The sequence below is a fragment of the Spea bombifrons genome, chromosome 5 (genome assembly GCF_027358695.1).
Source record: "Spea bombifrons isolate aSpeBom1 chromosome 5, aSpeBom1.2.pri, whole genome shotgun sequence".
In the NCBI taxonomy this organism is placed as follows: domain Eukaryota; kingdom Metazoa; phylum Chordata; class Amphibia; order Anura; family Pelobatidae; genus Spea; species Spea bombifrons.
Window position 1 is genome coordinate 47,327,685 of NC_071091.1, and position 16,518 is coordinate 47,344,202.

General features: G+C 39.1%; 1 protein-coding gene across 1 annotated transcript in view; it reads left to right on the forward strand.

Moving 5' to 3' along the window:
• Positions 1-16,518, forward strand: part of STX17 (syntaxin 17) — a 54,157-nt gene that overhangs the window by 10,260 nt on the left and 27,379 nt on the right. Inside the window, exons 2-4 of the mRNA XM_053466104.1 lie at positions 5,033-5,156; positions 6,452-6,517; positions 9,471-9,681. Coding sequence (XP_053322079.1) covers positions 5,034-5,156; positions 6,452-6,517; positions 9,471-9,681 — 400 coding nt within the window. The 5' untranslated portion in view covers position 5,033. The remainder of the gene's footprint in view (positions 1-5,032; positions 5,157-6,451; positions 6,518-9,470; positions 9,682-16,518) is intronic.

Below are 16,518 nucleotides of genomic sequence, written 5' to 3' on the forward strand. Positions count from 1 at the left end.
ACACACCTACTTTATGTATGAATTTACAGCTCCTGGTATATGGCACTGTCACACGACACCCCAATATGTGTTCAGCAGCATCTCCTGAGTACAGTGATACCCCACATGCATCGGTTTGTCATTTTTTGGGGGAACTAAAAGGCCACATTTGGTACGTGTGCATTTTTCTAATTGGAAATTAGATGTGTGGCCATCCTTCCCCCCCGTGTTAATTGGGACCTTGTTGAACCCGGCCAATTCAATTTACCCCATCAAATCATACATTTTTTAAAAGTAGACACCCCATGGGCATTTAATATGCCAGTATTTTAACTCTTTCCATGCGAGAATTGTTTTAAGCTAATATGCTAATTTTAGGACTTGCTCGCAAATATATATATATATATATATATATATATATATATATATATATATATATATATATATATATATATATATATATATATATATATATATATATATATATAATATATATATATATATAATTTTTTTTTTGCCTTTTTTACATTTTTTTTTTACATTTTTTTTTCAACTTGAAGGTTCCCCTGATAGTGACATCAGTGGGAAATTATTTTTACATTTTACTGTTTTTTTACTATTTTTTTCTAATTAATATTAATTTTATTTTATTTTTAATTTATTTTTACTAATCACACTGTGATTAGAAAGCTGAGCTCCATTGACTTGCATGGTTGAATGCAGTACCTGTATTCAACCAGCAAGTGGAGCCAGAGTTCTCTAGAGGGTCTGGAGACCGTCTAGCGAACTTTTTAGTCTTTATTGTTTTTTTTACAGGGCGGCCGCCATCTTGCTTGATGGCGAAGATCACCTGCAGCGGCGGCTGTGACCGCTCTCCGGAGCGGTCACAGTCCATCAAGAGGTAAGTGTTTGGTGTCGCTGGATGCCTCCTGATCGAGGCATTCCAGCGACACCATTTAAGTTTAGGAGGCGATCGTTGATCGCCTCCTAAACTCTTTTAAAACGGGCGTCCGCCGCCATACAAAGTATGGTGGATGTTGACGCCCCGGGGAGGGGCCAGAGATGGCCCCTTTGTGCCGATCATTTCATTGCTGAATGCCTCGAGGTCGAGGCATTACAGCAACGCCGTTTCGGTGCAGAAAGCGAAAATAGTTCGCTTTCTGCACCCGTTTAAAGACGTGCCGGTCCTGGCATGTCAATTGTCGTTATCAACTTGATTTTCGGTGACGTGCCTGGACCGGCAATTGTCATCAAGGGGTTAAACATCGAATAGGGATGAGAAATAAAATTATTCCATCAGCGCCGTTAGAAACATTACAGAATAATATCTCCCATTTGAATCTCAGGAAATGGAATAACTTTAGAAATAAAAGAATTAAAGATATAATGATTGAAAATTAGATGAAATCATTCAATCAAATTCTTGAGGAGTTCAACTTAACAAACTCTGAGTCCTTTACTTTAGTAAGGATTAAGTATTATCTAAGCAAACATCTATACGCAGAGGACTCAATCATACAGTTCAATGAATTGTTTTCTCGAGAGATTGTTACAAAATGCTTGAAGAGATGTTATCTTATAATGGAAGAAATCGATACCCCATTATGTATTAAAGCTTGGACCTCTTGGCAACAAGATCTGGATATTCAAGTAGATCAAAAACAATGGATAAACAGTTCAATAGAAATAAATAGAGTCTCTCATTGCTTAAACATGTCAGAATTACATCTTAAAATTTTGCTCTTATGGTATTTGATCCCTGTTAGAGTAGCCAAGATTAAACAGAGCTCATCTCCTATATGTTGGAGATGTAATTTAGCACAAGGAACATTTTCACATATTTGGTGGGATTGTAGTAAAATCGTACAAACTTGGTACGAAGTGTTTGTTAATTTCGGATTTTATTAAAAAAGATATCTCACCATCTCCAGAAAAAGCACTCATTCACTTGAATTTGGTTAATATATTTTTTAACCAAAGAGCTTTGGTGATACAGGGTTTTTTGGCTATGAAGATAATCCTAGCAAGAAATTGGCAACAAACAATAAGCATTAACATAGAGAAGGTGATTAATCAATTAAAATCTCAATGTTTAATGGAACATGGATATCATCAAGCACATCAGAGATTACACAAATTTAACTCAATCTGGAAGCCCTGGACAGATAAATATCCAATTTACTATGGCAATTTATAATAAACTAATTAAGATTCGAGCTCTTTTGTGTGTGTGGGTGAGGTATGACTGTTTTGTTATGTTAGGTTACGAGATATGTGAAATATCTCGACCTAGCTAAATTTTGTATTATCAAATGTTACGATGTTTAACTATATTACAGACAGATTATAGACATATTTTTATGCTATTTAAAGAATTTCTACTGTTTGTATTATTGTTCATTCATGTTTTATTATTTAATAAAAAAAAAATTGATGATTTGCGTAAAGCTGGAAAGGGTTACAAAGTAACCCTAGAGAGTTTACGTGTTTAGCAATCCACTGTTAAATTGCTTTTAAATGGAGACAATTTACTACTTTCCCTTGAAGTGGGCACAAAGTAGAATGCTCAATTGGGTAAAAAAAATAACGCTAGAATAACGGCTTGAAGGAATCATTGAAACTGGATAACAACTCTGTGTCTACCAAATGCCAGACATTAAACAGACATGGAGTCCATGGCAGGACACCAGGAAGGAAGCTGTTGGTCTCCAATTAAGACATAAAAGATTATCATTGTTAATTATGATAACACATTGTGTTTTTTATACTCGTAGCTTTTGTAGATCAGATCACAAATTAATGCAGAAAACCAGGTAATTCCAAAAAGGTTCGCTTATCTTTTCTTGCCATTGTATACGGGTGTGTATAAGAGTTCATATGTATGTGGAGGACTAATAGGAGACAGATAAGCAATGTGACGGGAACGACCCGTACCCCGACTGGGTACACCTGCCAGACGTTGCTTCCTTCTGCCCATAGTCACCGGACATACAAGACTTGGATCGTCAGGTTGAAATATTGCCGACGACAGCAGGAAATACAGCCTCTCAGGAACCTCGGCAGCACTCTAGTATACGGAAGTATAGCAATACAGCAGTCTACCTCCCTGATAAGGGCAGCACCGAGGTTTACCACAATAACAAGGCAGGACTAGTCGTGAGGTAAAATAGGAACTACTTTATTTGAACCAAACACACAAACTATATATATATATATATATAAGTAAGAAAAGGGGCAAGACAAATATCACAGGAAGGAAGTAATTAGATCAAATCCTGTAACACAATATCTGGGGGAAGGACAGAATATATATAAGCAATATAAAGGAAAAACAGATAAAAAGTGAGGAAAAGTTGTCGGCAAGTGAGGTGTAGAAGAAATTGCCAAAGAGGGGTGAAAGAATAGAAATGAAGGAAAAAAAGACTGCAGGAGGCAGAAAAAAATTGAATAAAGGTCCAGGAAATCTAACAAAGGAAATTGAATAAAGGAAATCCAGAGAAGGGGTGCTTCTTGTGTGATTCCTCCAGGGGCCAAAAATTAATCCAGCTTTTTCCATGGTGCTGTAAAATACATGACATTACAATTTGGACGTACTGAAACAAAAGATGATTTTACAGTTTAGAAGGAGTTTATTACACAAGATGTAAATGTGCCAATGTCCCAGATGTACCAACCACACAAGTGGTGGGTGGGTTAATCCCAGAAGAAATCAGTCTTGAGGAATTAGAGACATGGGGATAGTGGAATAAGCTATGGAAGACCCTTTCAAAGGATGGAGGCAGCCCTAGAGAAGCCTTGTATGCATGCATGCATGCATGCATGAGAGGTAGAAATTAAAACAGAGGACATAGATAATAAGGTATGTACCGGGTAGATTTGTAGTTAGAGATGAGTGAGGAGGAACTCAGGTAGGGTATAGGAATGGGAATTGCTTTAAATAGCTTCATAGGAGGGATTCTCTGTTTCTAGCTCGAAACAGAGGCAAGGGATTTAGTGACCAAATCATAGAGAGAAGGAGAGAGAGTGTTGAAAGGTAGGTCTGAGTGTCTTCTTCATAAAGGTATGGAAGCCAAAGAACATTCTCTTTCAGTTTGTACAGTACCCTTTTATGGAAATGTCTTTAGTAACATCTAAATAAATCGCAAACAACTGGAACAACCTGATCTGCATTTTGACTCATCTCTTCATAAAACGCAATTAAGTTAGTCTGTCATGAGCTGTCCTTCATAAAACTGTGTTGACTTCTACTAATGATATTGTAGGACTAAAATGTATTCCTGAATTTTATCTCTTTGTAAGCATTGAAATAATTTTGACACCACAGATAACAAACACACTGGTCAGTAATTTATCTGTCTTAAATGTTGATCCCTTTTCAGTTTTACCAGTTTGTCCTATATCACCGATTTATGTGGAATTTGTGCCCATTCAGTCAAAAGAGCATTTGTGTGGTCAGGCACTGATGTTGGATAAGAAGGACTGGTTCACAGTCAGCATTCAAATTCATCCCAAAGGTGTTAACTTGACGTAAAGGCTCAGTGCAAGCTATTCTAGCTCCTGCACACCTAACTCATCAAACCATGTCTTTATGGATCTTGCTTTGTGCTCAGGGTCATAGTAATGCTGGACGATGAAAGGGAAGCTTACAGTAGGAAGCTTGCAATTGTCCAAAATTTATTTTGTATGCTATAGTATTGATATTACCCTTCAGTGGAATTAAGAGGCCTAGCAAAAACCCTGAAAAACAACCCCAGACCATTATCCCTCCTTCACCAGTATTACAGCTTTGTGTGTATTGAGGTTCAACTTGTACACCCAGCCATGGAAACCCATTTTATGAAGTACCTGGCGCACAGTGCTTGTGCTGATGTTGCTTAAATTGAATCACAATTATTGCTTTAATCCCTCCCACAGCATAAAGCCAAGCATGCAAAGAGTGTAATGCAACCAACTAGTAAAGGTATTGCTCTGAGAGTGACCTATAATCATAATTTCTTTCAACTGTTTAAAACGTTATTTATTTATTTTTGATTCTTTCTTCTATGCAATCCAGAATGCTGACAAATGAAGAGAAAGTGCCATACCGCCGCCTTGAACCTGCTGTTCAGAAATTTATTAAAGTAGCTATTCCAACAGATCTGGACAGATTAAGAAGTCATCAGTTAAATATTGAAAAGGTCAGTTTTACAGAAAGTCTGTTGATTTAAATGTATTTTTATTGTATGTGCTATGAGATTTTTCTATTCCTTTAAAAGTAATAACTAAACATACAGCATGTTGTGTATGTTACACTGTATCAGGATGTTATTTTTCACAAAACTATTAAATAAACATAATTTATGATTTCTTATTTATTACTACCTGTTAGTATGACCTCTGAAACAAAATCACTCCTTTCCAATACCTGACTAACTTCAGTTTGCCTATTTAGGGTATGTCAAAGTTGGATCTAAAAGTTGGTTAAAGGGACACTCCAGCCATCATATGCATGTTAATGCTCATCTTGCCCCTTTTGCAATTGCGTGGGATTCTGAATAATCCCTCCATTTCCATCTGCACCATTCTTTACACCCCAGCTAAACACATCTCCCTACGTGTGATAAACTCACCTACATTATGCTGTACTTTGCAGGTGAGGGAATCTGTGAGCGCTATTGAAGTTAAAGTTTCAGAATACCATATTTGAAAACATTACAATTTTGAAAAATGTAAATATTTGCCCTATAAATGCCAAACTAAATTAAAATCCTAATCATATGCGGTGTATCTAAATTCAGGACGGGTAAGACTATATTTTGACTTTTTATATCTCACGTGCATAGCTGTGTACAATTTATAACTGTCAAACAATGCCTAGTTGCCTAGTGTTTCTTTTAAAAAAATATTTGTTTCCATACTAAATGATGGGTTACAAAGATGGTGTGGTTTAAAAACAAACCATTCTGGAAAAAAAGTAAAATATGTGTGGGAACACTGAATGAGAAAGTGGGAAGTTACGGTTGAACAAGGATTATATCAGAAATGTTGATAATGCTGTGGTGTTTAAACCAAATATAAAAATATCTCTCACAAAGGTTCGTCTACTTTAACAGATATTTAATAAGAGACAAAAACACAGTAACATACAATAAATGAGTGACAGCCCAACATACAATGCAACACTTTCCAAGACTAACCTGCAACCTAAAGCTCCAACATAACCCAGCACACCACCGATTACCCCATCCATGCAGGATGGTGGGCAGAGAGAAACTGAACTAAGATTTTTCATTCAACAAGCATATTGAATCACTGTAGGTGTGCCCTTGTTAACATATCAAAAGACATGTAATACAGGAAGAGTTCAACTGGCTAAAACATTGACAACAATACTTATGTCACCACAATGCTGTCATGCACAAATGTAAAAATACCTGCATCCTGTGGGGATAACACTGTTTTTTTTTTTTTCCTTCTCATTACTGTTATTCAGTATCGAAGAAGTAGATCATGGGGTCTGTTGCATAAAGAACAAATTAATGCAGGACGCACAGTACAGGTGAGTTTGATGTCTTAATGCAATATTTTGATTTTCTCTTTGACCATCTGTCAAAATGTTGTAAAAAGAAATATTTTTTATACGTGTCAATGCTTGATATTATTTTGTATCTAACAAAAATACACAAAGTGTACCATTGCTCTCTCAGGTTTGATAGATACAGAGTTCCCCTCATTTGCATCCATCAGGATGTACAACAGGGCTATGGTTTTTATATAAAAGACATGGGAAACAAGGTCCATACACTTTGTCAAGAGACTCTTTCTCATTGGCATTGAGCCAGGATATCATCCTCTCATCTGAGTATGTTCCAGGGAAAAAAAAAAGAGATGGCAGACAGGCTTTCTCGCTGGACAATTTTACTCTCAAAGGTAGCTCTCAATAGAGCAAGTTTTATGTTGATTACTTCTTGCCTGCATCCAAAAGCAGTGGACCTCTTCACCTCCCCAGTTTTGACCAAGCTTTCTCTTTTCATCTTCAAAACATTGTCGCAGGGGGCTTAGAAGATGGATGCCTTCTCCCTTCTATGGACTCATTTGCAACACCCTTGCACATTTCCCCCCTCCCTCATTGCTTCTCAAGGTAATTCCTAAAGCATGGGAAGAGAGTATGGGAAATGGTCCTTGTTTACCCAGTCCTTGTTTACCCAAATACTTGTCTCGCCCCTAAGGCTCAGCTTCATGTAGACTCTCTGTGTCTCTGGTCAGCAGCAGAAAATCTCAGTAGCTTAAATAGAGCTGCACAGCGTTATTTAGGTACCAGCTGAAGCTACTACACTTGTTAACCTTAGAACAGTGCACTTTCCATGCTCAGACTTGTGTTCCTGCCCTCAACTTACCTGCCCCCAGGAATGAAAAGCAGCCCTGGAAACATTTGGAGACCAGCCCTATATAGTTTATCTTGCGGTCGAGCTCTTATACCCTCACGTACCCCTTATACATACCCGAGTCACACTATTTGCCATACATATAACTATCAAACATTCTTTTTATCACATTATTTTTATTAAAATGCCAGATTCGCTACTGCAAAAATCTTTAGATGAAAAAGTTCCATTTTTGGAGGCAGAGTGGCATATAGGGGGTTAAGAGGCATTTCTGGAGGCAGAGTGGCACAAAGGGGGTTAAAAGGCATATCATGGGACATAGTGGCATATAGGGAGTTAAAAGGCATTTCTGGAGGCAGAGTGGCATAAAGAGGGTTAAAAGGCATATCATGGGACATAGTGGCATATAGGGGGGTTAAAAGGCATTTCTGGAGGCAGAGTGGCGTATAGGGGGTTAAGAGGCATTTCTGGAGGCAGAGCGGCATAAAGGGTGTTTAAAAGGCATATAATGGGGCACTCTGCCTCGAGAAAAGCCTTATGCCCCCATATACCCCCCCCCGACTTACCACTGCTTCTGACTCCCGGTGTCTGGTGGGGGCAGCGGGTGGAGGCTGGCGTTTATTAAATTTAAAGCGGCCAGCGTGCATGCACCGCGCCAGCCTCAGCTCTTCGTCCCACCCCGTTTTAGACATGGGAAGTGCTGAGGCACGGCCATTGGGCGGCGCGGTGCATGCACGCCAGCCCCTTTAATTTCATTAGGGGATGGAGGAGGTGGCCCGGCTGCTGCACGACTGCAGTTTACAATCCCGATCGGCGGCTATTTTGAATGTTGGTTTCCCACGGATCGGCCAGCCCACCGGTATCCCGGTGGGCCAGTCCAGCCCTTCTCATTGGGGGGGGGAAATCCCATGAACTAGCCAGCTATGGGGATTCTACAAGCCAGAAAACACTTGATGCGCCTTACTGGGACCTAGCTGCAAATTTATGGAACTGTACGGCGGCAATTGGGGCTGTGCCACCACAGACACCCTTTGTCCCACCACGTCGCTCTTTTGAGGTTACATTAAGCTTGTGGTGGGTAACACTTGGTTGTGGTTACAGATAGGGAGCTTGTTTGGGAACCCTGGTTTTATTACCAACCTTTAGGACCGGGACTGGTGACGCCGGACTGTCTGGTTGCTGAGATTATACCCCTAATCCTATCATGTGTTGTTTATAAATAGCTGTGCTGTCTTCAATAAACTAAGTTCTGTTTGCACCCTACACTAAATCTCAGCTAGTGCTTGGGGGGGGATATGAAGGGTTAATCCCTTGAGCAATTGAGCTTTCAGCGGCAAGAAAGATCTCTACGGTGGAGCTATGGGTCTACGTTACAGATTACTTTTCCCTGTTTTTCGCATACAAGACTGACTGAAACCCCTACTAAAATATATTCCACCTCTCAAGACTTGGACTCTTGTACCATGAGTGAAAACATGTTGATAGGTTACTGTGCTTTTTAAACACTGTACTGTTCAAACTATCTTCATCTAGTGGTAGATCACTAACAGCCTCTTTTGAGTGCTTCTTTTATACCTTTATTTTTTTTCATTTCTAATTTGACATCTAATAATAATAACTTCAGCAGCTTAAAGGCAAACATGCAGTGAGAAGATCAATAGTGTTAGATCAATCTAATACCCAGGAGGAGGGTGCTCAGCAGGTAGAGTGTCCGCTTACACTGAATGGGAGAAGGTACTTCCTGATCCGAGAAAGGAGCAAGCTGATTTGGGGTATATGAGGCTGATCTGTGTGGCTGAGAGTGATTTAGGGATGTGCTTTTAGTTGAGAACAGTCAGCATGTCACACAGTGTCTGTGTGATTAAAAGTAGTCAGCGTGTTTGAGTTTGTGATGCCTTAGCTTAATGTATCGGTGGGTCAGTCTCATGAAATTATCCCCCCTTAAAGAAAATAAAACATTCGTAAATCCAAGAAGGAGTTTTCTCCAGGTAAAGGATATTTAATTTTTGTTAGGCCCTGCTTTTTCTAAGCCATAGCAAAAAAAGTCCCCTTTTCCAAGGCACATTATTTCCATATTATATATCTGTATAATGGTTATGTTTTTTTTTTTGTTTTTCATTGTACTAGCAACTTCGATCTAACATCCTTGAGATGGACACCCTTTTTTTAAGAGTGAAGAAAGAAGATATTACAACTTTGACAAATGCATTAAATCCAGTTAAAGATTTGGCAAGAGCTGCAATAGCAGAGTTTTTGGAACATCAGTCAACATCTCCAGGATCTCCAGATGACGAGTGTACATTAGAATTACAGGATTGGGCAACAACAGCAAAGATAGGTACATTGTTTATCTACTTTTTTTACTTTGAATTTATAAGAATTTGTGTGTTGATGTTACATTAGGGTAAATTAAAAAGCATAAGCTGTATGTCCATACACCTGTCACTCAAGTTGTAGATTTTTAGCTAATTTTATGTGATGATGTGAGTAGTATGAAATTGAGTTATCTAACATAGTAACATAGTTTAGGTTGAAAAAGACACATGTCCACCAAGTTCAGCCTTGCTGTTGATCCAGAATCCAAAAATACCAAAAACAATGAAACTATTTCCATTTGTGCTTCAAAAATGGGGGGGGAATCCTTCTTTAGTCCAAAAGGGCTAGCGAAACAGGGCTCACAAGGTGGAGTGTGACTCTAGCTTCACGGCACCCCAGCCCGCCGAGGCGTAGCGGAGTACAGTGCCGTAGTTGTCCTGACAAGGACAACTAGTGATCCAGCAGGCACCTGAAGCATTAGACGAAACTAATGTTCCAGGGAAGTAACACTCTTTATTGGGAAACACACAGGCTTATATACAGGTTAGGTGACAAAAAGGCCATAAATCAGGACACATCTTCCCTCTCTGCCCAGACACTCCGGCGCCACGCTTAGGCCACCGAGCCCCGCAATGTCTGTATACTTTGGTCGTCGTTCTCGGGGGGGTCCCGAAGGAGCAGCGGCTATCAGGGTTCAGGAACATCTGGTCCAAAAAGCGATGTGATTGGTCGAAGGGACCCCGAGCGGCAGTAGTTTGAAGCTTCCCCCGGGACTGACCGCAGGACAGCTGGCTTGGGTGCTATAGCCCCGCGGATGGGGTTGGATGGGAAGGGGAACGGAGCATAGATAACACAGCACACATATATAGAAGGGGATACATTATTCAAAGGTACTTGATCAAACACGGCATTATTTAACCCCGGGCCGTCACACTACCCAAAACCACGGCCTAAAGTTTCAGCATACCCAAGGGAAGACTTCCAAGTGTTGCCCGGACATCAGCATCACATAAACAGTGAACCAGGTGCTGTGGAATCACTCCTCTCTGGCAACCAATCCAGTGAGGAGCTTGTTCAACACAGGGGAGGATTAGATACCTGCAGCACTATAAAAACCCCTCACACTGTGACCACTTTACTCCAGTGTTCCAGAACTGGTTCCTGTATGTCCTTGGACTCCAGATTGATTTTCTTCTCTGCATGTCTTGCTACAGACCCTTTTTTGGATTTCTAAGGATCTAATTTTTAAAAGATGTGTGCTTTGCCTGTAGCTTCAATATCAGTCACAGATACCAAACCTACTTCACAAAAGTATACGATTTTGTACCCATTTCTCTGCCCACTGTTAGTAGTGAATTTAAGATTGACTAATATACAGGGCTGTAGCTTGGCCTGTGCCATACTTTAGAATTTTATAATCCCGACCTTAACAGAGGCAAGTAAGATCTGTGGTTCTTTACATGTTAGTCAGAGTTCTTTTGTGACCTCCTCGCTGAGTTGTCTATTCGCTCTAGAATAAATTTTGGCAGGCCTGCCACTCTTGGAATGGTTCCTCACATTTCTCCATTTGTAGATGTGGTTTGCTGACGTTCCGTAGTCTTGGAAATGGCTTTTGTAACCATTTCCAGACTGATAGATATCAGTTACTTTGTTTCTCATCTGTTCTTGAGTTTCTTTAGATTGTGGCATCATGTGCTGCTTTTTGATACCTTTTTTTGTCAATATCACTTTGCCTGACGGGTTCTGTTTAATTAAACTTTAGTTTCAACAGGCCTGGCAATAATCATACATGAGTATAGTGACATTTAACCTAATTTTCAATTAAATTTGGTTGGGTGATTTTGTAACCAAGGGGGAACTTATTTTTTCACATAAGGTAGAGTTAACATGTTTTCTTCTATACATGAAATCCATTTAAAATCGATTATATATTTTTATATATACCGTATTTGCTCGATTATAAGACGAGGTTTTTTTCAGAGCAAATGCTCTGAAAAATACCCCTCGTCTTATAATCGGGGTCGTCTTCTAATCAGACCTCAAATAGAGGTCTGATTATGAGACTAAGATCCAGATCCCCCGCACCGCTGCACCGGGGAACTCTGATCTCTGACAGCCGGGGAAGGTATTTGCGACGGACGCATACAAACCCCCGCTGCCAACTCCACCTCCTTCCGGCTGCCGCGGAATGAGACGTCAACCCGCTGCCCCGGCAACACAGCAGGAAATTGGAAGCACCGGTAAGTAAGTGTGTGTGTGTGTGTGTGTAGGGCATTTCTGGAATGCCTTATACCCCTATATGCCACTCTGGCACTTAGGGGGTTAAAAGGCATATTATGGGGCAGAGTGGCATATAGGGAGGTATAAGGCATTTCAGGAGGCAGAGTGGCGTTAAGGGGGCATTTAATAGAGCACTCTGCCTCCTGAAATGCCTTATACCTCCCTATATGCCACTCTGCCCCATAATATGCCTTTTAACCCCCTAAATGCCAGAGTGGCATATAGGGGTATAAGGCATTTCTGGAGGCAGAGTGCTCTATATAATGCCTTTTAACTCCCTTAATGCCACTCTGCCTCCTGGAATGCCTTATACCTCCCTATATGCCACTCTGCCCCATAATATGCATTTTAACCCCCTAAATGCCAGAATGGGATATAGGGGTATAAGGCATTTCTGGAGGCAGAGTGGCACATAGGGGGTCAAAAGGCATACCATGGGGCACAGTGGCATATAGAGGGTTAAAAGGCATATCATGGGCCACAGTGCCATATTGGTGTGGCAAGCCTGGGGGCAGATGTGCGTAACTGGGGGACAGGTTGGAAAATACAAGAAATAAAAACAAAAAAAAATATTTTTCTCAATCATAGCTTTTATTAAAAAAAATAGTTTACATGAATTAACATTTACTGGTAAAACTTTTTTCCTTTAGGGTCGTCTTATATTCAGGCTTTTTCTTTTTTTCCTAAGTTAATATTCAGATTTTGGGGGGTCGTCTTATAATCGAGCAAATACGGTATATATATATAATATATATTTTTTTTAATTATTTTTTTACTTGGGTTGTCTTTGGCTTAGTGTTATAATCTGAAACATTTAAGTGTGACAAATATGCTAAAATACAAGAAATTGGGAAGGGGCAAACACTTTTTCATAGCACTGTACAACAATTCCTGGCATCAATAGCAACAGTGTCTTTTGTAAAATGTTGGATTATGTTAACCTGTTATTGATAGACAGCTTGTTTCTGGCTGTAACACATCAAACAATTTGCGTGTCAATCAATTTACAGAAGCACACTTGGCTGCTCCCCATTTCTAGCTATGGTGTACTGCTCTCTTCTAGAACAATATTTAAAAATATTTAAAACCGCAAGAAATAAAGTGAAAAATAAAATTAACACAAATATTATTAATAATAACCCTATACAAATGCTGCCCAAAAGTGAAAACAACAACAATCCCATATGGACAAGTGAATAGAAACAATAAAAATATTTACATTCCCCAACACATACATTTTGGGCATCAATCAGCTGGAACAACAGATCCTCCCAGGATCCCCGAGTTCCACCCACCACAACACACTAAAGGGGCACATAAAAAAGGTTTTTACGAAAGAGCATCTACATATGAAACTGTGAAATCTATCAATATCGGCTATATAAATACATGTAAAACAAAACAATAAATGCTATATATTAATAAGTACATAGATATGATTATATAAAACATCAAATTAATCAAATATAATCAATATGTACATTTATAAAAATGAATCCTAAAAAATAATCTAGCAATATCCCTAATTTATACATTCTGAAAAAATATGACAGCACAAACAACATTATTAGTGGTAAATCGTGATCCATAAATTCCATTGGCACCTGAAGGGAGAGGCAAATATGACCAAACCCATTATATCATAATCAACAAGTTCAAAATTATGTAAAACATTTTTTGAAGATTATAAATATAAATAGCCCACAGAAGATTGAAAAGTGCAATGTGCAGAAATATAAAATGACATTTAACTGATAAATGCTAAAATATCTAATTCGGTATTGAGACTACCTTTTTTCATGCGTGCAGAATCTATAAATGCTCTCGGTCTCTTTTTTTTTTTTTTTTTTTTTTTTTTTTGAGAGGTGTTGCCCAGCATTAATTTTCTTTTAATGCGCATGTTCTAATTATGGTCCATATATTCCCCAAAACATGTATGTGGAGCATCGCTGTACTTGGGGAAATGTTGCAGAACCCATTGAGGTAGATATAACCTGTGCAAGAAAATCAGAGCAGAATGAAAAGTAGGGTTTTTAATCACTAAGTTTGAATGAGATTGATAGGAAAATGGATGCACGAAATATGTCAAAATGACCATAGTGCAGTACCCTGGGTTGTATAGTTTTCAAAACATATACTTTCAATTAGCAGTTTTGAGATCTTTCAGCACTTTGAAATTTAGAGCCTTGGAATAGTGTGAAAATATTAGAATTTGGGGGGGGGGAATGGAAGCACCTTTTAATATTTGCCTGCAACTGAAATACATTCTTACAGTATTAGCTCAAGAATATAACCTTAATAATCTTCTATTTGTGTATTTACTCCTCTAAACCTTCAATTTTACATCCTGAAAATATTGCCAATGTTACCAAGCTCTGCCACAGACATTTTAATTGTGTTTTAATAAAGGACAGTTGTTTCCACTATGTTTCTTGCCCTTTTTTGCTAGATCTCTGTATCCGTAGTTGTTTCAGGAACTGCCACACCAGTGGAATATTAATAATATTTTATAATAGACACTCACATTAATACAACCAGACGGACACACACACTGACATAACCAGACACAAGCACACAAACTAACACAAGCAAACACTAACTTAATCACACACATACATGCAATAACATACCCAGACACACTAACACGCATGCATACTAATACTCACACAAACACAGGGACTAACACACCCAGACATACATTTACATTAATGTGCCCACACTAAACCCTATAAGATTTCCAGGCACAAACACAAACCTGCACCCACATCCATGTGCTAACACTCCAACACCCCAACACACATCCAGACACTAACACAATCAGACATTCACACTAAAACAACCAGACACACAGACACTCACAAACTGATTCTAAACTACCCAGACACACACCTTCTGATGCCTGCAGAAATGGTATTCATAACTAGAGGAATTTGTTGTAATGTGTGTGCATATTTGAAAAAAAAATACTAGGACCCTATATATATATTAAATATATAAAGTGGGGAGGGGGGCAAAGATTACTCTTGCCTGGGGTGCCATTTGGTTATAGGACTGGCCTTAAGTACATATGTGACTTCTATTAAGTAGATTTAAAAAATTATTGACATTGAGATTTTACAGCAACAACATTTGAGTGAAGAAAGCAGGCTTTGGTGGAATTAAAAGAGCTTAGAAAGCAACGTCATTGGTCTTTAACTTTTTTTGTGACGTTTCTTGAATGTTATTGGTTGTTAAGGAGTTAAATAACACAATTATGCAGCAGCAACATCAACTACTACAAGTTATTGAAAGCATTGTCTAATATCCCTGACACACCAAGACATTTATTGGTGGGATTGCAGTTAGGGACAAATCCAGAGCCTGACCTGGGGAGGGGCACTCACACTACCACACGCACACAGACACCCACATTTACATACCCCAAAACACAAACATGCCTACACACTTGTAATATATACCCAGACAAACACACACTAACAACCTAAACACATACCCAGACACACACACATACACACAATCACATAACCAGAACAAACACATTTCCACAATAACATACAGAGACGCATACTGTCTTACCCAGGAAAACACACTCGTGCCACTCACTTACCCTGCCTCCGCCTATTCTTCAAGGTAGTCGTGCTACAACTTTGAATTCAGCTTTGTTTTCTTTTTGACTGAGCCAAATACACAGGGGGCATCACACCCCAGCACAGGAAATAATTTCTTCTTCAGTGCTCTGCTCTCTGCACCACCTCTCTGTCTTGTATATTCAAACACTAAAATGCAAACATACACTCAGTCTAACACGATACACCCTGTTTGTGGACACTCCACCCAGTCTAATGCTCACTAAACACTCACTCTACCGCAATACACTAACATTCAACACCGTTCACTGCTATACGGGCTTTGTCATTAAGGGGTTAAAATCACCAGAACGTGGCATTTTAACAGGGGTGTGTAGACTTTTTTTTTTATATCCACTGTATTCTAACGCTGTATACTGACACACATACATTTTAATCCTGTGCTCTGACAATCCCACAGTCACACCCACGCATTTTAACCAAGGATAGGCCCAGACATGGCTAATGGCAGACTTTTTCACATTTGAACACGCACAAGTTTTCATAATTTTGCCTCTGTACACTACTACGGTGGAATTGAAATGAAACAACAGAGATGCAATTATAGTGCAGTCTATCGGCATTAATTCAAGGGGTTCAACGAAAATATTGTATGAAACATTTAGGGCAAGTGTGTCTAAGGACTGTACAATGGGTGGACAGGACATAACAAGTAGTATGTAACATAACAATTTGATTTACAGAGACAACAGGTGAGGAGGGCCCTGCTCAAACAAGTTTACAATCTGGAGGGATTTAGGGTGCATTACACAATAGGTAAAAGTGCTGTCGTTAGGGATGGATTAGCCACACTAGTAAAAGTATTGCAGGAGAGAGGCTAGGAAAGGTGAGCTAAAGGAATATGAGAGGGTGTTAATGTGCTATGTTGTAAGCATTCTTAAAGAAGTGGGTCTTGAGAGATTTTTGGAAGGAATAGATGCACGGGGAAAGAC